The sequence below is a fragment of the Gavialis gangeticus genome, unplaced genomic scaffold, assembly GCF_001723915.1.
Source record: "Gavialis gangeticus isolate Ggan-Ray unplaced genomic scaffold, GavGan_comp1, whole genome shotgun sequence".
NCBI lineage: Eukaryota > Metazoa > Chordata > Crocodylia > Gavialidae > Gavialis > Gavialis gangeticus.
Window position 1 is genome coordinate 10,018,552 of NW_017728980.1, and position 23,598 is coordinate 10,042,149.

Below are 23,598 nucleotides of genomic sequence, written 5' to 3' on the forward strand. Positions count from 1 at the left end.
CCACTGTCCTTTTGGCTGCCCTGGATAGGATGTGTCAGTACATGCCCTTGCCCATCACCCTGCTGCTACTTCCCTCTTTCCCCTCCCCTCCCTGGTATGTGAGTGTCTTACCCTTGACCGTATGTTTGGGGATCTCACCACAGGCAAGGGCTGGAGTAAACCTCATATACACCTTACTAAAGAATGAAGAGCGATGTGGCAAGAAAGGGCCTGACTTCTTCTGAATCGCATCTTAGGGAGTCATTACATCTGTGTCATTTGGATGTAACACTCTCCGAGGTCACAGCACCCTCAGCAAGGCAGGGAAGAGTAAGGCCTCTTCCCCTTTGCATTGCTCAGACTGCTCAGCCTGGAGCAGGTGGATAATTACCCCGTATAAGTAATGACCTGGTGGGCGCGTCCCCCTGGCTGTGCTCATCTGGTTACGTGGTAGGGACAGGAGCTCCACATCCAACCTGTATCGTCACTGAGTGTAACCAGCCTGCTGCATGAATGAAGCACCTTGTGCTGAAAAATACCATTGCCTTTCTGTGACCCTCTGCCTTTATATCACCTCTCACATTTCCATTTTAGGCACCCTGGTTCCTTATCCATGCCCTGATGGCACATTTACTCCTCCGAACAAAACCGGCCTGCAGGACGAGAGGGATTGCCTGGCCTGCTCGGCTGGTCACTACTGCAGGTCACAGTTCTCCCTGCTGCACTGTAGTTTTGGTTGTATTTTTTTTGGTCCCCACCCTAAACTGTTGCGCAGCGTTGTTACGTGCTGTCGGGCAGCTGCGGGTTCCACCTCAGAAGCAGCCGCATTCTAATGGTGGGTGCAGCAGTCCCAAAGTACAATAGTCTCGGTGCTGAAACCTTTACACAGGGCCTGATTTATGGCTCTATGCAATACTCTATGAAGGAAGTAATCCTTGCCCTATCTTGTGTGGTTGCTGGCTCCAGCTTCCTGGGACACGCGCAGGGCACCGGGTGGCAGACTTGGGCCAGCTGAGGGCTGGACCTGTTATGGTTATCTGAGCCGGTCATCTCCATTTCTGAATTGCAACACTCTGGCCTTTGTGCCTTCTTGTGGCAATGATTTCCATGGCGTGAAGCATCTTCTCTTTGCTCAGGTGTGAATTTCCAAACTTCAGGCTCATGGAAACTCTCCTTTGTTTTGTGTTGTGAAGCTAGGAGGATAGAAATGCACCCTCTCCTCCCACTCCTCTACACCACTTATGTCACGCTAGACGTCATACTCAGGTTTCTCAGGGAAAACTGGGGAAGTAGCTGGTACATTTTCTGCATTTTTTTTCTAGTTGAAAAAAAATGAAAAATGTTTATTGCGAGTACTGCAGATTCTTTGTGATCCAGAGCGAAGCTGGAGGGAAAAGGTCACTTTGCCCTTAGTGGTGTTTTATGTTCTGTCTTCTAAGAGGTTGACAGACTGGAGCCCCACGCATAAGTTTTGGACACAGAAATTCCCAAGCACTGAGGGTGTTGGGGTCCAGCAAATGTATTCTGACCCATATCAAAGGATAATGAGCAACATTATCCCCCCCTGTGCAGACAAGGCCAAGGCAAAGGCAAGGACATGTTCATGCTTGCAGAGACCTCTCAGTAATGCAGGCACCCAAGGCCCATTTTCAAAAGAGAGTTTGGCACTTAGGAGCCAAAGATTTTCTGAAAGCCAGTGACAGTTTCACCTGAAGTGAATTGCTGGAGGTCACAGAAGGAATCTGTGGTGGGGTCAGTACTGAAACTTGAGAGCCCCTGCCTCATCTCCTTTATAATACATGTATCCATTATTCAGAGAATTGGTCAACTTGCACCTTTTTCTGGTATAAGCCTCTTGGTTGTTCTGTCTCATGGGTGTACTGTGTACAGGAGCCCCTGCATGTCTTAGTGTGTGCATGCATTGCATTACTCTGTTTCCCATATACATTTCCCCCTGCTCTCTTCACACCAGGGGCGGACGGCTGGAGGGGAAGTGTGCTGCTGGGTACTTCTGCCAGGCCAGGAGCTTTGAATCAACTCCCCAAGGCCATGACTTCCCATGGAGCTCCCTGGCTGAGTGTCCCTGGGGGCAGGTGTGCGCAGGACTGTGCCCTGCAGGTATGTGCCCACCAGCATGGAGCCGTTTGCGACAGATATCTGGTTTTAGAAGTGCTGCACTCCTCACAACCTCACACTGGCTCCTTCTCTTTCTCCATCAACTGACCAAACCCCCAAATCCAATCAATGCAGGGTGTGGTATCACTCAGACCCTGGCTGAAGGTTACAGCTTAGCCCAAGTCTAGCTCCAGTTCTTCTCATCCTGGTACCTGCTGCGCTCAGTGACTGAGCAGGGGTCTCTGGGTTCCAGTTCGGGGCAAACCTGAGCAAGAGCCCTGAATCTGAAGCCCTTACCCCTCGTTTGGTAGTTCACTGTACTGGTGATTGATTTGGCTCTCCTCTTCCTAAGAATGGTGCTTCCCCAACCCTGTAGATGCTCATTCTGGGACAGACCCTGGGTCATCTTCTCCATCAGGACACCTTCTGTCTTCCTCCTCTAGGTTTCTATTGCCAGGAGGGAGCCGAGGTGCCCACACCATGCCCCCACAACACTATCCGAACTGTCCCAGGGGCCAGCCAAAGAGAAGACTGCCTGCCTTGCCCCCCAGGCCGCTGGTGTCAAGCAGGTCAGGGCTCAGGGGGGAACAGGAGTCACTTTCCATGCGTGTGTGGCACATTGCTGAGTCTAGCCAGGCTGGGATTGGGCATAAGGGACTAGACCTTCGGGCACAGGGACCACCCAGCTGGCCCAGGCAATCAGGTATCCTGCCTCCACTGTGGCCAGCTGAACATTGCTGAGGAAAGAACAAATCCCCACATGATTCACACTAGGAGGATTATTTATTAATTTATTGCCCCCTTTCTAAATACTAATAGGACCTTATCTGGAGAGGGACCCAAGGCCAAACCCAGGCTCTAATCTTCTTGTGCCCCAAACTGATGCTGGGGTTGTGGCTAGATTGGATGTGTATGAGAGTTTGAAGAGGCCTGGGGAAGAGGCAGGGGAAGGAGGGCCGGGGTGGTGGGTGAGGGTCCCCCCACTGATGCTTATGCTGTCTGTGTGTTTAGGAGACCCAGTGAGCTACCTCTGCCCTTCTGGACACTACTGCACTGGGGGGAACGTCACTGGTCCCAGCAGCTTCATGGTCCCTCAGCAGTGTCCTGAGCATACCTACTACCCAGGCCTAGGAGCACAGAGCCTTGCAGACTGCCAGCCTTGCCCTCCTGGCTACCGCTGCCCCATGTCAGGTGAGGGCCCCACGTTGCTGCTATTGAAACCAGATGCAGGGTCAAATCCCTACATGGAAAAGGATGAGTGCGTGGAGGCAGGGGGTGGGGCCATGCGAGATGCCAAGGAAAGCTGCACGAGCTATGGATGGTCAAGGGAGTGGGAGCACATTCCTCTAAAGCCCTCTTTGCTTCCTCTCTCTTTTTTCCATTCTCTTTTCCACAGGCCTTACCACCTTTGAAGACTACCCTTGCCCCCCTGGGCACTGGTGCCCAGGGGAAGGAAGCACTTTTCTTTGCCCACCTGGCACCTTCAGGACCCAGCCTGGTGCAGCCTCCTTGGACGAGTGTGACCCCTGCTCTCCTGGATATTATTGCCCAGACCCAGCCCAGACAAAGATGCCCAACATCCAAGGAACACCTTGTGAACCTGGCTATGAATGCCCACCTGGTGAGGAATTCATGCCCCTTGGCTCTCTTTCTTGTTCTGCTGTCTGCCAGCACCTCTGCAATGCCACCCAGCACCCAGTGGGTCTGACAGGAGTTGGCAATGGTGACTCTGCAGTGAGCCTCAGGGGCAATGATTATTGTGGGGGACATGGCAGTAGTCCCAGATCCCTGAAACTAGATCTTGCCCCTTGAATCCTGTCCTCAATTGCAGTGTGCATAAGCCCCAAGTGGAGTGAGATGAGGCTAGTGAAGAGCAGGTGCCTTGCAGCACCCAATTGCAACATCCAAATGCACCCAACCCTTTTTGTGTTCAAGCCTACTTCAGTGGGTTTCCATTGGCCTTCAGTGTGTGCTGGGAAACGTGGGTCATGCAGAGATAATCACAGGCTGGAAATGTCCCCAGGCTCATTGGGTCTCTGGTGCTTGTGTCCCCTCAGGTTCAGTAAATCCAATCATATGCAGACCTGGCTTCTACTGTGGGCTTCATACAGGGGTCCCTTCCATGTGTCCTGGGGGGTATTACTGTCCTGAAGGATCCTCGAGGTACAATGCCCCTGAGCAGCTGTGAGTATACGGGAGACAGGTGAAGGCAGCAAAAGCCTCTAAGAAGTTCTGACCACTGTGAAATCCACTTGTTGTCAAACCAGGATTAATGTTTCAACCACAACCTTTGTGCATATGGCAAACATTGCAGATGTGTCTTCCACCACAGCCATAGATTTGGAAGCTGCTGGAGCTAATGAGAGTGCTTTTTAATTTGTGTTAATTAGCCTGCAATTGGGCCAGGGGACAGGACAGAGGACAGAGCACAAATCCACTTCACGTGTGCAGCAGATGCACGCTGAGCTAACCCGTGAAGTTTTCTAGTTACATCCTTGGCAGTGGACCCTGGGAGCCTGTCAGCTGTCAATGGTATCTGTGGGCACAGGAAAAGCAGAGTCCCGTGTATGCCATGCACTGCAGTCACATATGTGCGAGCACATCCAGAGTGCTAATTTCAAAGCTGGCTTGGCAGATTTGGTCTGAGGTGCTGATTTCCCCATGCACAGGCTAACAGCCCGGCCCAGTGTTACAGTACTAGCACAGCTCAAGCTGACTTTGAACCTATCTCTTCAAAGCATCCCCAGCTTTGTAGCTCTGGGTTCTCAACAGCTGTCTGTACAGCGGACTGTGCTTATAGTGACCTGGGATACCACGACACTGTTCACGGTGAAGAAAAGATAACTTCGGGTGCATTTCAGTGGATTCTGTGTATTTTCTGAACAGATTTCACTTGTTTCTGCACTCTGTCACTCCCTCTGAAATGCAGCAGCTCTCTCCTTGCAGGCAGGTGCCAAAGTTGCTGCAGACTAGAGCTTCCTGTCAGCCTGGCAGGAGGGCACTTGGGAATATCAGCCAAGAACTTTTCCCATTCACCCTGCCTCCTGCCTCCGTGTCTCTCTTTAGGTGTGTGTTTCCCTATTACTGCCCCCCCGGGAGTGTGCATCCGCTTCCTTGCAAAGGAGGATACATGGCGTGCAATGTGACAGGCCCCAGGGACTCCTTTGAGACATGCTGCAGGCTCTGTGATGCTGGCACCTACCGTAGTGACTTCCTCACCACGCCATCCTGCCAGCCCTGCCCAGCCGGCTTCACCTGCCCACCCGGTAACTGAGAATCCAGGGGGCTTCAGGGGTGTGATAAGCCTGTGAGCCAGGGCAGGTTACAGGGTGATTCTGCTGAGACTCTGGGCAGTGCGCGGGGCTGGGACCTCACAGGTGATCCAGGTCTCTGGGCTCCGTCGGATCCAGAGCTCTAAGTTAAATAATTAACCGCCTTGCTTGCCTTCATAATGCAGTGAGCTAGGTCCTTCCCATTTCACCAGTGCAGGGGACAGCCACCTTTGACTTGCCTCTGTTACTTCCCCCTAGGCAGTTCAAATTACCTCCAGCAGCCCTGCCCCAAAGGCTATTACTGCCCTCCCATGGCACATGCCCCTGTGCCCTGCCCCCCCGGGACGCATGGGAACAGCAGCCTTGCAAAGCACCCTGACGAATGCCATGCCTGTCCTGCTGGTTTCTTCAACCACCTCCGTGCTCTGACAGGGTGTTTTCCCTGCGGGAGCTCTTCCTCCTCACAGCCAGGTGAGTTGCATCTTGCGTATGTGGAGCTGCCTTGAGATTTTAAAACACCAACCCCTTGACCTCTGTGTTGCTATGATCCAGGGAAGGGCCAGCTCATTTGTGGTTCTGCATCTGCCACGTGTCCTGGCTTTGCCCTACTGCTGAGACAGTGCACAGCTTTCAGACCCACCCCAATCCCTCACAGACTGGGCTAGCTGAGGCATCAGAAGTTCAGTCCTGCCAGGTCCAGGAGGAGGGAGGAATAGATAAGGGTCCCTGCTCATGCTTGCCACGCGACTCCTCTGAATCTAATGGAGTTACAGCAGGATGCATTGCCCAGACCTGCAGTGAGTGCAGTGGATGGAGGTTACTTGGGCAGGGTGACCTGAAATAACTCCAGGTGGGGCCCTGATAAAGTGGGAGAAGCCAGCCAGCGTGAGGTGGAGCATACTCCTTGCCCTGTGATGTGGCCATGTGCATACTGACTATCCCACTCACAGTCATGTCCTCCCTAGTGGGTTGTGAGTAATAAAACAGGGGACTCCTGCAGTTACCAGCTGTGAGTGGACAGGCCCTGACCTGCTCCAGGTGGCTCAATGGACAAGTTAAAACCCACCTGCTGTAGGAATTTAGAGTCATAGCAAATATGGCTGGGAAGAGCCTCAGGAGGTCATCTTGACCCACCCCTGCCCAAGGCTGGCCATCCCTGTCTAAACCATCCCAGATAAGCTTTGACTAACATGCACTTGAAAACTCCCTACAATAATGGCTGTGTGCCCTCTCTTGGTAAGCTGTTCCAGGACTTAACCACCTTCAGAATGAGATCCTTCTTCCTAGTATCTCCCCGGTTGCAATTTCATAGATTTCATAGACATTAGGGCTGGAAGGGACCTCAGAAGATCATCGAGTCCAGCCCCCCGCCCAAAGGGCAGGAAGTCAGCTGGGGTCATAGGATCCCAGCAAGATACGCATCCAATTTGCTCTTGAAGGTGTTCAATGTAGGTGCTTGAACCACCTCCGATGGCAGGCTCATTCATTCCCATGACTTCATGTGCTGTCCGTAGCAAACCCAGGGAGCAACTGCCTGCCATCATCTTTGCAACAACCCTTTCTTGTAACTGCAGACAGTTACCAAATCTTCCCTTGGTCTTCTGTTCTCCAGACTCCAGTGCTTTCAACCCTTCCTCATATAGCAGTAGCTGTGAATGGAGCTGGACAGTAGGCAATATGAAAGGAACTTGCTGTGGGTGAGCACAGTTCCCAGTCACTTTGATTTCCACTAATGCTGGGTACTCCTGCTGCTGTTTCCTAAGGTGCTACCAGCTGTACCTGCCATGGGCTGAACCGGGCATTTCAGCAGTCAGATGGCTCCTGTATCTGCCAGGCAGGGTATGTTTACTATGACGAGAGAGGCAAGAAAAGTTCTGACAGCAACAGTGACCAGGACTGCCAGTCTCAGGTAAGATGCTTCTGCAACACAAGGCCCTTAAGTGTATTAAACCTGAATGACTCAGGTGAGAAGGCAAGTGAGTAGGGGAGAAAGACAGCCCTGTGCTTGGAATAGTGGCTTAAGATGCAAAAGCTTGGGTTCAATTCTCTGATCCACCCCTGGATCTTGGGCCAGATCATTTGGTCTTTCTGTGCCTCAGTTCTAAGTGTGTAAAACTGGGATAATAGCACTGCCCTACTTCACAGAGGTTGCATGAGGTTCAGCACATTGAAGGTTGGGAGGCAACAGCATACTCTGGTAATGGGGCCATCTATGTATCCAAAACTGATGACCTCATTCACTGTGTTGTCATTAGGGTGGCTTCTAATTAGAGCTGGAAAGGGAATTTGATGGGAATCAACATTCGGGGCTGGAAGGGACCTTGCAAGATCATTATTGATATTGTTGTCATTTCCCCTGTCTGTTTTCCGACCAATTAACAGTGCAAAATAGATTAAGATTTACCCTTCAAATGCTAGAGTTCAGATGGCACGTGGGACGGGGCAGAGTGGCAGGGGGGCTGGGTCATGCCAGAGTAGTGGTATCCCTGTTTTTCATCCCTGTCTTATGTGAATCTGTGGGCCTTGCTGCTGCAGGTGGAGGAGCGCTGTGCTCCCGGAGAAGTCCGTCTGGCATCCACACGCCAGTGTGTTTCACCCGAACGGTATGACTGTTCTCCTTTCTGTGGCCCAGTGGGTGGAGAACTCAACGCAGAGCTGGGCATGTACGTTTTAAGTTAAGAAAACACTTCAAGCAGAGGTTGGGCTTGAATTTTGCCCAGTCAACTGTGAATGGAAGTAGTTCAGTTTTGTGTGTCCTGTGAAACAAGCCGCTGGTTTCAGCCCACTTCCTAACTTCAAAAGAGTCCATATCATGATCATTGTCCCTGCAGATAGACTCAATAGATGAGCAGATAGTTTATAGGAATATGGACTGTGAACTTCTGCCAGCCACACCATGGTGGAGACCCATTGGTTAGGCCTGAATGAGGAAGACTTCTTGGGATGCATACCCCTTGCTGGACTTCTTCCAGGAGTCAATATTGGCCCCCAGTCCACAGCTTCTTCCACTAGCATCAGATTTCTTCTACTGACTTCCCTATTAAAGAAAAGGTCCCAAGATTTTCCAAAGTGTCTAATCATTTAGGATGCCCAGCTTCAGATGCCTGAAAAGGCCCTGGTTTTCAGAGGGTGTGGGTTTAGCACTTACTGCAGATGAGCCCCCTGGAAGATTTTAACCAAAAAGGAAGCCTAATTCAGAGTCCAATCCTCATTTATTTGTTTAATGGAGAAACTAAATATATTGATTAGTGGACACATCTACATGTGCACATTTACTGCACAGTAACCAAAATTATTGCACAATACAGGTGTACATCTGCATATGCACACCCATACTGCACAATAAATATGCTGGTTTATGCCAATTTGAGCATAAATTTGATACCTGCATCATGCCGGTATCAAATTTACACCTGATTAGTTACTGTGCAGTAACACATGTGTAGACCCATTACTGTGTAGTAACCCAGAGGGCCTCCCTGCTAGGTCTGCCTAGCCACTAGAGGGCTGGCCTGAAACCAGCCCCAGTGCCCAAGGCTGGCCACCTCTCCTGGCTTCAGTTTGTGACTAAAGTCAATTCCAAATGCTGGCAGCCACGTGGTTGGAGGCTGGAGCTCCCCTCAGTGACCACAGAGACACATGGCAGGCTGCTCTGACCTGGGGCTAAATTTAGTCCGAGGTCATCTGTCTGTGTAGATGCTGGCCTATTCCTGCTTACTGCACAGTAAATTACTGTGCAGTAAACTTAAGCCAGTGTTAATGCACGTGTAGACATGCCCACTTAGTACCTGTAAGTTATGACCATGTTCTGTGCACATGAACTACTCCGCCTCAGAATCCAGACAATTAAAGAAATACACTGTATAGGAACTAGCAGGAGAACGTTGATTTACAATATGCATTGCTCGTACCTCCCATTGTTTTCAGCAAAAATTTTGGAAGGGATACATTGGTTTATAGCAATGTTTAACTAGTAGAGAATAGAAGGAGATGTATGTAGGGTGGCAGAGTATCTCATATCTACCTACTATACTGCTCTGATACCCTTCTATAAACCATCTTCTGGTGGCTATTTGGAGTTAGGATATAAGGGGTATGGGCAATAATACCTCTTAAGAGGAGCTGCCTCCCAGGTGTGCACAACAGCTGTTATGATATATCATGCACCTGTGGTGATACAGGTTAGCTAAATCACTGTAATTTTGACCCTGAATAAAAAAGCGTTAAAGTTGCAATGGTTTTGCTACATTTGTATCACTACAGAATGGTGCAGATGTAACAGATAACATTGTGGCAGCTTATGTGTGTATCATTTGATATCACCACAGTTGTCACATCAACTATGCCCTGGACTGGATGGACTTTGCATGTGATCCAGCTTGCCAATTCCTTTCCTAAAGAGTTGGCCTACTCACTGTACAGATGATAGATAGAACGATAGAGCTGGTCTCAGGTCTGGCCATTGGCACTTTGCAGCTGCCTGCCAGGGGACTTAAGGAACAGGCCCCTTCCTCTCCTTTGCAAGGTGTCACTGTGAACAATACGTCTCTGCTGAAGAGCTGTGTGACTGGGAGTGCCTGCTGAGAGCCCCACAGATCTCTCTGAGGGTTGGCATCAATCGAGAGCTGCTTCTGAGTGTGGAGGAGGGAGAGGACAGAGTGAGTATAAGGGCTAGGACTTGCTCTCTGGGTTGGAGGGAGGCTGGAGAGAGCAGTGTGGAGAGGCAGAGAGACTCCTGGGCTTCCAGGCAGGGCAGGGAGCTGATGCAATGTGTGGGATCCACCGTGTGAGAGGGATGTGGGGGATGCTCCATATTGTTCATGGAGCAGGACGCTGAGAAGGTGGGAGGTTGTAAATCATTACAAAATAGCAGTGGCTGGGTTTGGGAGAGAGAGTCACCAGGCCCATACCTGCTGCCGCTGTGCTGCCCACTCCCTGCCCCTCAGCAGCTTCCTCAGAGTGACCCAGAGCACTTGCCATGGAGCAACCTTGAGGCAGAGTATCTGAGAGCAGCACTGGAGCTTGTACCAGGGCTACTTTAGGCCAGCTACGCCCTCTCCGTTCTGGGAATGGGCATGTATTGGGCAGGGACAAGTGGGTGGGGTGTGCTTCTTGGCAGTGGTCCTGGGTGTGGTACAGGGGCAGGGTAGACAAATCTAGGAATGTCCAAGGTGGATTAATTGAAGGAAGGGATAGGCCTAAATCCTGGGGAGTGGGCAGCTTCCAGGGCTGAAAGTATCACCAAGAGCTCATTGTCCTCCTGTGTTTTACAGGAAGTGACCGGCATCCTGGGACCAGATGAGCACGTGCAGAGGAGCCAGCGGGTGCATTTTGTTCTGTTTAGCCCAGGCGGGGTAATGGGTGTCATGATTTCCAGCACAGAAGAGCTCAATGAATTCCTCACAGGTGAAACCCAAGAGCTCTCTAGAAGGGAAGAGTCAGCAAAGAGCCCCAGGCAGACCAAGCTGCAGGTTTCCTCTCAGCTCATTGGGGGTATAGCGAATTTGCTCTCGATCCCTCCACACAGCGCAAGGGAGGGGTCCTCATTTGACAGAAAAACTGGATTGTGGCCCATTGTTCAGTTGAGGTATTAACTGGCTTCACATTCAGAGCCCTTGGGCACCTGGAAATTCACTCATAACATGACTCCAGCCCATGAAAAAGGATGAGTGGAAGATCCTGCACCTTTGCAGATAGATGAGCGGGCATGATGCTCCTCTTGCCTCAGTTGGCCACTGCCTGCAGTAAAGTTATCCTGTTCTGCATTCAGAGCAGAATTTGGCCCCGTGTAAGGGAATTAATTCTGTATTGCCAAGTGGGTAGGGGATTTTGTCCTTTGCTGCCTGTTGGCAGGATTCACTCTTTTCTTCCCTGTCTCCACGGCCAGCCTCAGGAGAATTTGGGCCAGCTACACCCTTGCAGAAAGGTCGGCATAGCAAGGCCATCCCTGCCAAGGATCCACACCGCTTACCCCACATCCCAAACCCCATCGTGTGTATGCATGTGGGAGACACCATCCTCTTCCAGCTCAGCATCCATCCCCATGGTGAGTGCTGCCGTTTGGATTCACGTTTGTCTCTCCAAGCTACTTGCATGCCTAGGCTCAGCCACTTCTGTGACTGCCTACTAAAGTCTCTGCTGGGGCTGCCTGCCTGCACATCTTTCTGTCTGCCCAGGACTCCTGGTCTAAGCTTGACTCAACTCCAGACTCAGCTGGTATTTTTAGTGTCTCAGTTTTCCTGTCCGTACAACTGGGATAGAAGTGCCTACTACATGAGGTGATTCTGAGACTTTTGTATAGGGTAAAGCACTATTAAGACCCTCAGATCTCATAAGTTATACCACAGATTGTTGTTAGAGGCTCTGACGTGCGTGGAGCTGCATAAAACAAACCCGTCACATAAGCAGTGTGGCCTGGCTTTATCCCGGCTAAGCCCGGAGCTCAGAGCTGTGATTCTGTCCTGCTTGTTCCCAGATCGCGCTTCCAGCCACTACCCAGTCTATCAGAAACAGCATCTTTACAACAGCAACCCCAGCTGGGATTTCGGTCCCTTCCGACGACTGGAGCACCTCATTCGGGAGACCCACCTCAACATCTCCAAGTAATGCCTGATGCTGCTAACAGTGCCCGGGTGGGGAGGGAGTTTATGCCTAAGCAGGTATGGGGGATGTTGTGCCTTCCCCTTATTAGAGGAGAACCATTTCTTCAATGAAGTGTTAGGTCCAATGCATTGGGCATAGTGTGAGAATCCATGACCAAGGGTTTGAGTCACTGAACTCCATGGAAAGATGCCCATTTAATTCAGTGAGCTTCAGACCAGCCTGAATGGCCGAGTTCGACAAGAGTCTTTCCTCCAGATAAGGCATTTCACTTCCCAGCTGGAGCAAGCTAGTGGCTGTAGTTGTGTGAAGCTGAACACAAGAGGGTGGCTGGACCTACATGTATCACTTCCCCCTCTCCTTCAGGTTTGCCCACGTTTTCCTAGATCCTGGGAGATACATTTTCAGGGACAGCACCGTCCAGGACCGTACCTTGATTGTGACTGTGAATGAGGAGAACATGGGCTGTGACCCTAAGGATTCCTCCTTTCAGCCCTCGTCTCCGTACCAGCTGGCCAGGCATGGGATCCTGAAGCACCGGAAGCTAAACCTAGCGCCCAACTGGGCAGCTGTCACAGGTACCGCAGCCAAGGTGCACTGATACCTTCAATTAAAGGATCTTATTAATGGCTTCCTTTGCAGGAATGAGCTCCTGTTGATGCATGTGGTTTTTCATCAGGTTGTCTTTCAGTTAACAAGGAAGAATGACCTTTATGGGCCTTATCACTAAAGGACCAACATGACCTTTGGTATAACACCGTTCTTAATCTGCTTGTTGCAGGCATTAATTTGGCTAGCCCAGTATGTTCATGCTAGGCCAGCTGTTGGCATTTAGATTGAACATCTGTCCTTGTCCTGCAGATACACAAACCCACTGTGAGGTGAATAAAGCTTGTGACCTGCGCTCTGCGGGCTTCCAGCAGGCTAGAGCTGCAGGAGAAGTGGAAACGAAGGCAGCTGGGTCCTATGGGACACTGGCAATGAGGAAGAGCTCATGCCAGGGATATAAAGAGCCATAGTCTCTGTGCTAGGGATATAAAGCTGTGCCAGGGATATAAAGAACCACAGTCTCCATGGCTCTCCATTGATAAGTGCCTGCTGCTGAAGGGGGGCCTGCTTGTATTTTTTAATTTAAGGTGTTGCTCCCTCATTCACTACCAAGCCCAGCCTCTGATGCCTCAGTAGCACGTGGATTCTTGAGCCTAGAAGTCAGTCTCTGCACCTGGTAGAGCAGGCATAGCCATCCTGCAGCACAGGTACCACAGGTGGCACAGGCAGCCTCCATGTGTGGCACACAGCTGATCAGGGTGGGGACAGGCAACACAGTGGCAAATGGGGCAGGAGGCACAAAGCAGAGCAGGAGATTAGGCAGGGAGCATAGGGCAAGAAGCAGAAAGCAGAGCAGCAGGTCAGATAGGGAGCACAGGGTGGAGAACAGAAAGGAAAGCAGTAGTTCAGGCAGAGGAAGGAGATTGCAGTGGCACTGTTGAGCTAATTTGGGGCATGTCTGCCAAAGAGTCTGGCCCCTATTGTGGTAGATCATGTTTGAACCAGCCTTCCTTTCTGGAAATGGCATCAAGCCATTGGCCGTTCCCTGTTCTAATTGCTCCTGGGGTTGAGCCTCCCAAGGGTTCATGCTCTCCCTAGCCAGAAACTGCTCAGAGGCAGGCATTAAAAGGCTGCCTTTTCTCCCTGCCCTGCAAGGAATGCAGTTAATTGAGGGCTTTGCTCCCCTTAGCACCAGTTGCAAATGTCAGCATTACTGTGGGAGGCTGGAGGAGTGGGAATGTCTCGTAAAGCACGTGCCGTAGACGAGTCAAGCAGGCAGGCAGACAAGACCTGATCCTAGGAGCACATCTGTACCTGGCTCAGTCTCCCCTCAGTGAGAGGGGGCAGAAAGGGAGGGAGCACAGAAATATCAATGAACCAGCAAGTGTGTGCGCCAGCTTCCAGGGCGCTCAGCTGCCAGTGCCAAAGAGCTCTCCCTCCTCCACACAGTGCTGGGCTCACAAGGGCGTTTGGCAAAGGCCTGATCAGTGGAGATGCAGGTGACTTAAGGCCCCCCCCATGCTGCAGGGCATTGAGGGCCTGTGGAGGAAGGAGAGTGCTCAGCCAAGATGATGGCAGTCTCTAGATGTCCTTCTGATCAGGCCATGGAGGGGGCAAATGCTTTGTGCAATCCAGTGGTGGTTGCCAACTTCCACCCATATCCTGCATGCTAGACGTTGTGACCATCCTTTGACAATGGGTGGTGAGAGCATCAGGACAGATGGCTGCAGGCTCTGGGGTGCTGCTGATTCCAGCTGCAGGAGGCTTTAGGCCTTCCTTCCTGTGAAGTGCAGGGCCAGTTTCACACCAAGGCTATCCCAGTTACCTATTACACAAAAAGGAAGCTCATCCCACGCACCCATCGCAGGTCCTATGGGTGCACTCAGTGTCACACAGCTCTCTCCTCCACCTCTTACATCCCACTGTCTCATGGCCTCTTCAGCAGTGCTCTTTGTCCTGGGCTTCTTGATCCTCATGCTTCTGACCCTGGCGATTGTGCTGAGGCCCCCCATCTCCAACCCCAGCCCCATGAAGAGCTGGAAGCCACGATGGAGGAGCCTGGGTGAGCCACACATCCCTCCAGAGTACGTCCTCATTAAAGACAGGTAAGCCCCCCATGTGTTGGCACTCTGCTTACTTCAGAGCATGCAGATTTAGAGGCCTGTGGATACAGAGCAAGAGCAATGGGAAATGTGGGCTTCCTATTGCTGCCCCTTGGCACTGGGCTCCTGGCCACTATACTGGTACGATGAGACACCAGCTACACAGAGGAGAAGCTTCTCTGCTTTCCCATAGAGTGGTGGGTACCTCTGTTGCTCTCCAGTCCTCATGCGCATCTCTACCACAGTTCCCTGCCTGGCACCATTACTTCACTCTTGCCTGCGTCTGTCTCCTATGTCTCCCTTCAGAAGCTGCAAGGAAAACACTTGTCCCCGGGTCTGACCAGGGCTGGCAACAGTGTGGCTGCTGCTGGGAGCCAGCACTAGCCCTGTGGTTGGTGCAGAGAGGGATGTTGTAGGCAAGGATATGCTTCACTCTCTTTCTCTCCCCCCAGCCTTCAGTTCTATGAAGCTCTTGGCCCCCACGGCTCTGGAGAAGGAGCTGATACCGGAGAGAAAGCAATTATTTACGGTGCAGGTAAAGTGCTTTGGCAAGTGGCTGTGCCCCTCCTTTTGATTCATTCACACTCACTCCCACATCTCTTCTAATTCTTATTCTGCACCCTTACGGCATTCAAGGGTCCTCAGAGCTCACACATACATTTGGAGTCACTCACTCAGGCTGCCATGCAGACACACTCAGACACACGCACCTATTTTAAGCTCAGCCTTCCATTCACACATGCTCCCGGTAGGGGACAAAGTCCTTCCAGCTGTATAATGGGTATGAAATGCTCACCCTGGCTGGTCATGAGCAGAGTGGTCAGGCTCTGTGGGGTGTCAGAGGAAGAAGAAAGTTAAGTTGCATTTCTGGAAAATTAAGCCCCTGTGTTTTGCTGCTTGGGTTTGTCCGTTTTCCAAGCGTCCAACACCTAGTGTGCGTCTTTCTCCCATTCTACAGGTGGCCCCGTCTTGAGATTTATAAGATGAGATACAGTAAGTCTGGGGCCCAGAAGATGCCACCATCCACTGATGCTGGGAATTGCTGTGCTAACAAAGAAACGACAGTATAACCTCATGAATTGGGCATGCTCGGGACCGAGCACCTGCCGGAAATGTGAAAATTCGGGATTTTTGAAATCAGAGCAGCAGCCGGGGAAGGAGAAGGGGAATAGTGGTGGCTGGTCCCAGAGCAGCAGCCACACGTGGAGCGGCAACATGGAGTGGCGGATGGCAGTGGCAGCTGCCACGTGCAAGATTCCCCCTCTGTTGCCCCAGGAATGGCCACCGCTACTCCCTGATGGAGTTATAAAGTTTTAAAAAGTGACAGATTTTTGTTAATTCCAGATTTTTTATATCCAGATTTATGAGGTTATACTGTATAACTAAAAGCCAGAAAGGCTGGAGGCAGTGATTCTCAGCCAGAGTGCCACAGTTCCCCAGGGTGCCACAAGATCTCTTTAAAGGTGCTACAGGGTGCTGCACAATATTAACACTGTTAGGTGTGCAAACACCTACGCGTGATTCACAGGATGAAGCCACAGATTTCAGATAGGAATCCCTAGTGGCAAAACCCATGCTGAACTGCTGTGGTATTTCTGAATTCTTTGCAATGCAAGAATAGTTCTATTATTTTTCCGTAAGTCAAAAAATGGTTGAAAGCTTAAGGCTAGCGTTTTCTGAGGGGGGCCTTGAGCCTTACAAGGTTGAGAACCACTGTTGTAGGGAAAAGCCAGTTAGGGCTGTGCAGCAAAGAACAGCCAGAGAGAAATTTGCTCTCTTAGGAGGAGTTTCTGAACTTCCAGGTCTCTGCAGAAATCCTGCCAGAGCAACGTGACTTCCCTTTTACTGCCCCTGTTCTGAAGCACAGGATGGCGTTGCTGTTTCCACTGCCATCCTAGTCCCTTGGTCCCCCACTCTTTCTTTTGCATCTTTGAGACAAATAAGTATAAACATGTTTTTGAAGTGCCCTCATCTAGAAAGTGCCCAGGCATTGCAATGTCATCACAAGCAAAAGCTGCTGCTATGCAGAGCACACAAACTCCATGCTGACACTGAAGACCAGACAGTACTTCGTATTCAGTCTCAAAGCATTTTGCAAAGGCTGCCATCTTCAGTCCCTGGGGCAGGGCTGGGGAAGGTAAAGCACATGCAAGGGATGTGAGTCGTTTTAAGGGCCAGCAGGAAGTTCACAGCTGAGTTGCGCAGAAGCTGTAGCTTTCCTTCCATTTGCCCTTTGAGGCTGGGCTTCAGTTTTTTCAACTTATTGTAGGGTTGGGGAAAGCTCACAGGAGCTGATCCCAATGGGCTTCAGTCTCTGCAGTGCTGTCACACACTCATCTCACACTCACAGATATCCACAGCCATCCCTCCATTCACAGCCCTCTGCCTCCCCGCTTCTAGCCGGGGAGTTGACTTTTTCTCCTGCTGTTACTGTCCCTTGTATTCTGTGTAGCCAGCCGAGCTGCCGGGTGCCGTGGTCAGTGTCTTGAGATTATAGCCACTTGGCAGTTCAGGAGAGGACTCCAGCAAAGGAATCATCTTGGATCTTGTGCTCAGCTGTAGAAAATGAAAGGTGTCTTGTGTTTCAGGAGAGCTGCCAGCCCTGAGAAACCTGGAGGATTTCAGTGTCCGCACCCTGTATGATAAGCTGGAGGACCAGAACCTGCACCTGGCATCTCAGTTGACCAAACACAGAATGGATGTGATGGCCTTTTACAGGGGCATGAGCCAGAGGATCCAGGATCTGGTGGTCAGTATGCCAGGGAGATGAAAGGAGAGAGTTGTGGACCTACAGAAGTTGTAGCACAGGCAGTTCTTCTGGGGTGAGGATTTACTTAGGGTAGCTCTCATTCCTGGCTCCTGGATGGCAGAAGTAACTGGAAACATGCTGCAGCAGGAGATTCCCTGCTTCCGTGTACAGCTCACTGTGGTTAGCAGGGCCTTTGTTGCCTTTCTGTAGCAGCCCATTCTCTTGAGGCTGCACTACTGGGTGCAGCATGCAGCTGCCCCCTTTCTTTGCAGAAGCAGACCAGCAGCAACACATCATGCTGCACTGAATGCCTGCCCACGTCCCGGTGGAGATCAAGGTGCTAATGGATCCAGAATCCAGAACGGATGAGCTTCGGCTCTCTCCCCCAGTGTCCAGACACTGCGTTTATCTGGACCACTTCTTCTCCCTGTCTTAGTTGTGCTGAACCTTTGTGTGTACCTTTCCCTGGCTCTCGTCCAGCACTGCAGTGTTCAGGCATCATTTCTGAGTTCAGCTGCCCAGGAATCTCAGTGCCCGGGAGTTCATCTTGCTCTTAATGCCCACTGGGCTCTTCACAGTCACTTCACTTTAGTACCTGGTGCTTGCTGCCTTTACCCACACAGCCTGGCTCCTCACTCCTTCCCTGTCCATGTAGACATGATTGTAGCACAGATGGCCTGGCCCAGTCTAGCTTTAGGTTACAAATAGCTGTGCTTGCACAGCAGCTTAGGCTTCAGACCAGGCTAGCAACCTGAGGAGGAGCCTCCTGGGGAGTCTGGGTATGCACTGGGGTTGCCAGCCTGCATTGACTCCTGTGCCACTGCAGTTCCTCTGTAACTGTACCCCAAGCGAGCTGGGCTAAAACTCTCATGGGTCCACCTGCCTCCACTGATCCCACATCCACTGTGCACCCATCTGCTGCAGGAGGGAGAGAGTCTGGTAGCTGTTGCCCTAAGGGCTGCAGTGCGCGTGCTCTACGAGTGCCCTTTCGGACCATTTAGACACAGCACTGCCTTGCACTGCTCCCTGGCTTCTCGGTGTGCTTTGGGGAAACCTGCTCAGTGCTGCATCCTGCTGTTGGTGGCCGTCGGTTCTCTTTGACTGTTCTCCTCAAGTGCACCCGGACTCTTCAGTGTCCTTAGGCAGGCACGTCATCTAGGGCCAAATGCCTCCCTGCATTTCCAGGGCAAGACCCATGCATGGAGGGGGAATTTAGCTGCTGGGATCTGTGTGTTTGGTCGAAGAGGCTGAGGAAAAGGAGGGGTGAATTTGTGGGTGGCAAAGCATGATGGTGCTGTTCTCTGTAATTAGGATATGGCACAAGCTCTGGACTCTGAAGGGCTGAAAGTCCTCACCAAGCAAAGGGTCCCTGTGGATAAAACCCAAAGCACCACCCAGGGAGCCACAGGTACTCGGAAGTGCAATGAACCCACTGGCAATGATGTTCAAGCAGTGGACTATGCAGGTGAGGGAACCAGAAGGCAGCACCAGTGGGGAGGGTGTGTTAGGGCCTGGATGGGGCATCAATAGGATGGCTACGACGTTCTTGAGTCAGGGCAGCAAAGAGAAGAGCATTGCACCTTTCCGTGTCACTGAGCATCAAGCGTATCAGTTCAGTGTGGGAGGAATCCACCAAGCCTTTCAGAAATGCAAATGGGCTCCATAGAAATTACTGTCAACCTAAGGCGTTTCAACAGCGGATGATCAGTCTCTGCCTAAGCTGCATTGGATCCACCCTCTGGCATTCTGGAGCAGGTTGTAGTTCCCTGTCAAATTCTCTGGAGTGGCTTGTGGTAGATTGTAAGTCCCCACAACTTTCTCAGAGCTCCAGAGAGTCCATTAGATCGAATTCCTGCTGAACTCTGGGCTGCAGGCGAGGTAAGCTGGGGGTGGCACTACAGGCAGGCACTGCCACCATCCACACAACCTGCTCACCCACAGTGGTTGGGCTTCATTTAAGGTCAAGTCCTGGCTGCAATTATCAGTCTGCAGAGGTTCCTTTCCAATGCAACGTGAAGGTGAAGGTCTAATAAGGTGGTTAGTAACCGTCCCTGTTTTCATCGAACCCCAGCTCTGTTAATGCTGCTCAGCTTCTTCAAATTGTCCACCAAGTTTTGATACCAGCATTACTAGCTTTCTAGCTTAAGCTGTTCCACTAAGGGCGGAATTAGCTGCTGGTTTGTATTGGCGGCATGAGCCTCACATGAAGTTTTCAAAGTGCTTTTCCAAAGGAATGAATGGGGCTGTATGAATGCCTGGCACCTTCATTGATAAAGTCATTGTTATTCTGTGCCTGATTCGGCTGCTTGAATCAAGTAGGTGCCGAGTGGAGAGAGGCAACAGAGTTAATGAAAGCACTGAACATCCTCCTTGGTAAAGTCCATTGTGGGAACGTGGCTGTGAAGACAGAGGTGACACAGCAGCTTCTGGCTCAGGACAGGATGGCCCGTCGAGGGAAAGCAGAAACAGAGCAAGGACAGGTGCGGGCCAGGTGCTTTTTCTAGGTCTGTCTCTATTATTTCCGACGGCCTTTGTCTCTCTCCATTTCTGTGACACCACAGCCTTGTTTGTCCTGCAGGACCCTGCCCTGTCCCTACAGCATGGTCTCTCCAGTAGCAAAGGTGCCTCTGCTGGCCTTCCTGGCTATGAGGAACAAGGTAAGAGCAGTGCTTCAGCTGTGGACACAGTAACCCTTCAGTGATCATCACAGGAGGTTTTGTGCAGGCATTCTTGGTGAACACAGTTGCCTTAAAATGTAGGAGTGGAGTGAAAAAGTGGCCAAATGTTTATGTTTTAAAGGTACTTTGACATTTTAGGATGTGCCATATTAGCATATAGGTCTTTTAGGAAGGAGAACAACGCGTGAACACTCCCCAGCAAGCTCCCTTGGTGGGCCAGTCTGAGGAAGACCCTGCAGCCAGGGATTCTCATGTCTCTGACTTAGCAATCGCTTTGCTAGTCATTTTGCAGCTGGGTACTCAGCAACTGCTGGCCACTACTTTGCTGTTGGGCACAAGATAACCAGGCAGGTTTGCCAGCCTCTAGGGCCCAGGGGAGGTATTGTTTTTGTGCAGCACAGTTCATCTGGGGCAACATATTCTGCAGTCATTGACTACCACCCCAGCTGTCCACATGAAAACCTCCTGGGTCTCATGTACTATGTTATCCATGTTCACCAGGGTTAGGCCTGCAGCCTGGGAGTGCCACGCTGGCCTGTCTCACTGAGCTGGAAGTGGAGTGCCTGATGGCAACTTCCCCCCTCGCCAAGACCCTGCAGGAGATCAAGCAGGCTTTGGAGAAGCAACAGCAGCTGAAGCGGCATCCTAGTCCTCCTCCTGCTCCAGGTAAAGAAGCGCTCCTATCCCAGCTGCCTCCACCCTTTGAGGTCCAGAACGCAAATCTCCAGGGCTGGGCAGAGAGACTAGGAGTCTGGAATTACAGGCTTTGTTCACAGTATATGTGGAGATGAGTGGCTATTACAGAAACACGTTCATGGAACATCTCTGTGGTCCATTAGATAGCCACTTACCTGGTGCCCACTTAGAGCAGCATGTGCAGGATGGACATCCCTGCTAACCCATCTATACAGGTGGGAAAAGGGCCAGGTTCACTGGCAATGTTCCTCAACCCTGACCTGGGGGTGGGGGTAGTCTCTGGGGCCCTACTCACCCCTTTGCTTCTACTAAAACTGCCCTATCCCAGGGGTCTGGATATACATCTCTGTTGGGAACAAGCTGTGGCTGGCTGCGGCGAGTTGCCAAATATGTAGCTCTGTGAATCCTAATTGGAGGTGGGGTTGTGGGAGGTAGCATCATGCTGCAAGATGGAAGGGGGACCAGTAGAGATTGTCATGGCAGAGGGCACTGGACTGGTCTGCCCTAGGCTGGCTGCCCATTCACAGTCTTCCTGTAGTCTGCGCCTCCTGAGGAAGTCTCTCTCATCAAGCCTGTAGAAGTGGGATAAAAGTCTCTGCAGCACTGGAGTAGAGTCGGGATTAGAGCTATGGGTATCAGCTTATGCTGGTTCACAGGAAGAGATGTAGTTAGCCATGTTAGCTTGAAGTCAAGTAGAAGGCAAGATAGATTTGTCCCTTACACACAGACTAACCAAACTATCTGCAGGGAGCAGGGAATGGTATTGGCTGACAGAAGGAAGAGGACGTTCCCCAAGATGGGAATGAAGCTGAGTCACTCACCTGGGCTCTTGTATCTTCTCCTTTCCAGAGGCAGGGTTGCATGAGACCTCTCCAGGACTCGCTGGGAATGCCCTAGTCCCCATGGATCTAGCCAGCTTGTCTCCTCGGCAATTTGTGGTATACCGTTTTGGCTGTGCCGTGGTCCGCCTGCTAAGCAGGGCCTGCTTCCACCCAGCACTGGTGCTCATGTTGGCTCAGGCAATCCCAGACCAAGATCTGGCAGGGACTCAAGAGGATTTTCAGAGCCCCGGAGCCTTTTACTATGATGCCATCAACAGACTTCTGTACCTACATGCAGCAGAGCTGGAGAATGTGGGGGCATTTATTGCCACCCTGCTGAATGCCCTGGCAAGGATCAAAGCAGGTACGACTGCCAGGCATCATTAGTATCTGTTCTAGGTGGGGAGCATGTTGGATATTCACGTTCTGTCTGTAACTCAGCCAAGGAGAAATGAGACATTTTCCTTGCCCTAATGATTCCTCTCTAGCTGGCTTTACACTATTATTTACCACTTTGTTGCAAATGGCACAGGTGGTGAGTGTGCATGGGTCCAGCATTTGAAGGCGTCTGCATTTTTCTGATTACTGAAACTCTCAAGTATCATCATGAATATCCTCGCAGAAAGCACTCTTGGGTTTCACAGAGGGTCATTACCTCACAAGAGGAAAAAACATTCACTTACCATATAATTACCAAGCAAAGCACTTAATGAGGAAATGTCAGGCCATTACACTGCAGAGCTCTGGAATCTGGTGACACTTCAGAGCCGTTTCTGCCAGTAAGGCCGACACGTTTTTGCTTTAGCTCTGTATTGCTGGTGAGCTACAGCTCTGAACTGTGTTGCTCCTAGAACATCACCAACCTCAGGCTTTCCCTTTGCTTATTAAATTCAATCCTCTCGTTTTACCATCTCCACTGCAGAGAAAAGTTGGGAACGTTGTGGGTGCCCATACATGTCTAGGGGAGGCAAGAGTAGCATGCATATCCCAGGTGAATGGGCAGGATGCTGAATATCCAGCTGCTTGCAGAAGTGGAGGTGGGAAAAAAAAGGGTGCTTTACTTTAAACTCGGCATGTTCCCATGCCAAGCCTGGCGCATACCCAGAAGAGGCATCATGTTACTTGGACCCGGCTTGCCCAACATCTGTACAGATCGGGCACTTTAGTGGGGCTTTCTTGGTGCTTTTATCTAATAGCTGATTGAATCAGCTATTAGAAAAAAGTTCCACACAAGCCTGCTAAAGTGCCCAATCTATGCAGACACTGCAGAGCTGGGTCGAACTAACGCTCCACTTTTTCTGGTAAAGCATGGGGGTTTGATGAGTTTTTTCCCCATGTCTTTCAGCACCTCAGATTGGTAACTTGGATTAATTTTAGGGATGCACCACAATCCAAGTTGGACGTTCCCTATAATAAACCTCTGCCACACAGAGGTATATCAGGATAGCTTCAAACTTTGGGCTTCAGGTTTGAAATGTCTGGAATGGGATTTGGTCATTTGAATGACTAGATTCAAAGACCATGAAACTCGTCTTAGTCCTTTGTCCTGTCTGACTGACATGGATCTTGTCCTTGCAAAGTAGTCTAAGGAGGCCTTGAAATCCCAGATCTCTGGCCCAGCTCTCCTTTGTGAGCATAAAGTCAGAAATCTTGGGACTTTTGTAAACGTATGGTCTGTCCCGGTGCCTTTCATAGATAATTCTTATCTCATACATTATAGCATGTTTGTGATTTGTTGGCTACCTCCTTCCTCAGACATGCTTGCATTTCAGGACTGGACTACACAGGAGCACTTTAATATCACTAGATGACCTGCATGGCTGGCTAGGGTATGAACTGGACAGCTATTTTACACTAACAGCCCATGTACATGCTGTTAATGTGTAATTCTTTCCCTGCAATGAGTTGCATGGGTTTTGTATATTTATTTATGCACATAATTAGATGTTTTCTCTGTATGTGCATATTTAGTCTCTTTCTAATTGGCTGTAGGAAGGTCAAAGTAGCTATTACTGTTCCCAGTTACTACTGTCTAAT

At 50.8% G+C, this 23,598-nt stretch overlaps 2 protein-coding genes across 2 annotated transcripts in view; both read left to right on the forward strand.

The window, feature by feature from the left end:
• LOC109292352 (multiple epidermal growth factor-like domains protein 6) overlaps positions 1-812 on the forward strand; it is a 9,841-nt gene extending 9,029 nt beyond the window's left edge. The window contains exon 14 of the mRNA XM_019509749.1: positions 574-812. Coding sequence (XP_019365294.1) covers positions 574-812 — 239 coding nt within the window. The remainder of the gene's footprint in view (positions 1-573) is intronic.
• Positions 813-1,848: 1,036 nt separating this feature from the next.
• The window catches only part of LOC109292341, a 33,119-nt gene continuing 11,369 nt past the window's right edge, over positions 1,849-23,598 (forward strand). The window contains exons 1-22 of the mRNA XM_019509738.1: positions 1,849-2,097; positions 2,538-2,663; positions 3,106-3,285; positions 3,491-3,715; positions 4,152-4,278; positions 5,161-5,360; positions 5,625-5,837; positions 7,130-7,275; positions 7,902-8,029; positions 9,892-10,024; positions 10,640-10,772; positions 11,254-11,412; positions 11,842-11,968; positions 12,333-12,544; positions 14,458-14,620; positions 15,070-15,152; positions 17,206-17,366; positions 18,678-18,831; positions 19,686-19,846; positions 19,945-20,023; positions 20,546-20,710; positions 21,590-21,925. Coding sequence (XP_019365283.1) covers positions 1,851-2,097; positions 2,538-2,663; positions 3,106-3,285; positions 3,491-3,715; positions 4,152-4,278; positions 5,161-5,360; positions 5,625-5,837; positions 7,130-7,275; positions 7,902-8,029; positions 9,892-10,024; positions 10,640-10,772; positions 11,254-11,412; positions 11,842-11,968; positions 12,333-12,544; positions 14,458-14,620; positions 15,070-15,152; positions 17,206-17,366; positions 18,678-18,831; positions 19,686-19,846; positions 19,945-20,023; positions 20,546-20,710; positions 21,590-21,925 — 3,658 coding nt within the window. The 5' untranslated portion in view covers positions 1,849-1,850. The remainder of the gene's footprint in view (positions 2,098-2,537; positions 2,664-3,105; positions 3,286-3,490; positions 3,716-4,151; positions 4,279-5,160; positions 5,361-5,624; positions 5,838-7,129; positions 7,276-7,901; positions 8,030-9,891; positions 10,025-10,639; positions 10,773-11,253; positions 11,413-11,841; positions 11,969-12,332; positions 12,545-14,457; positions 14,621-15,069; positions 15,153-17,205; positions 17,367-18,677; positions 18,832-19,685; positions 19,847-19,944; positions 20,024-20,545; positions 20,711-21,589; positions 21,926-23,598) is intronic.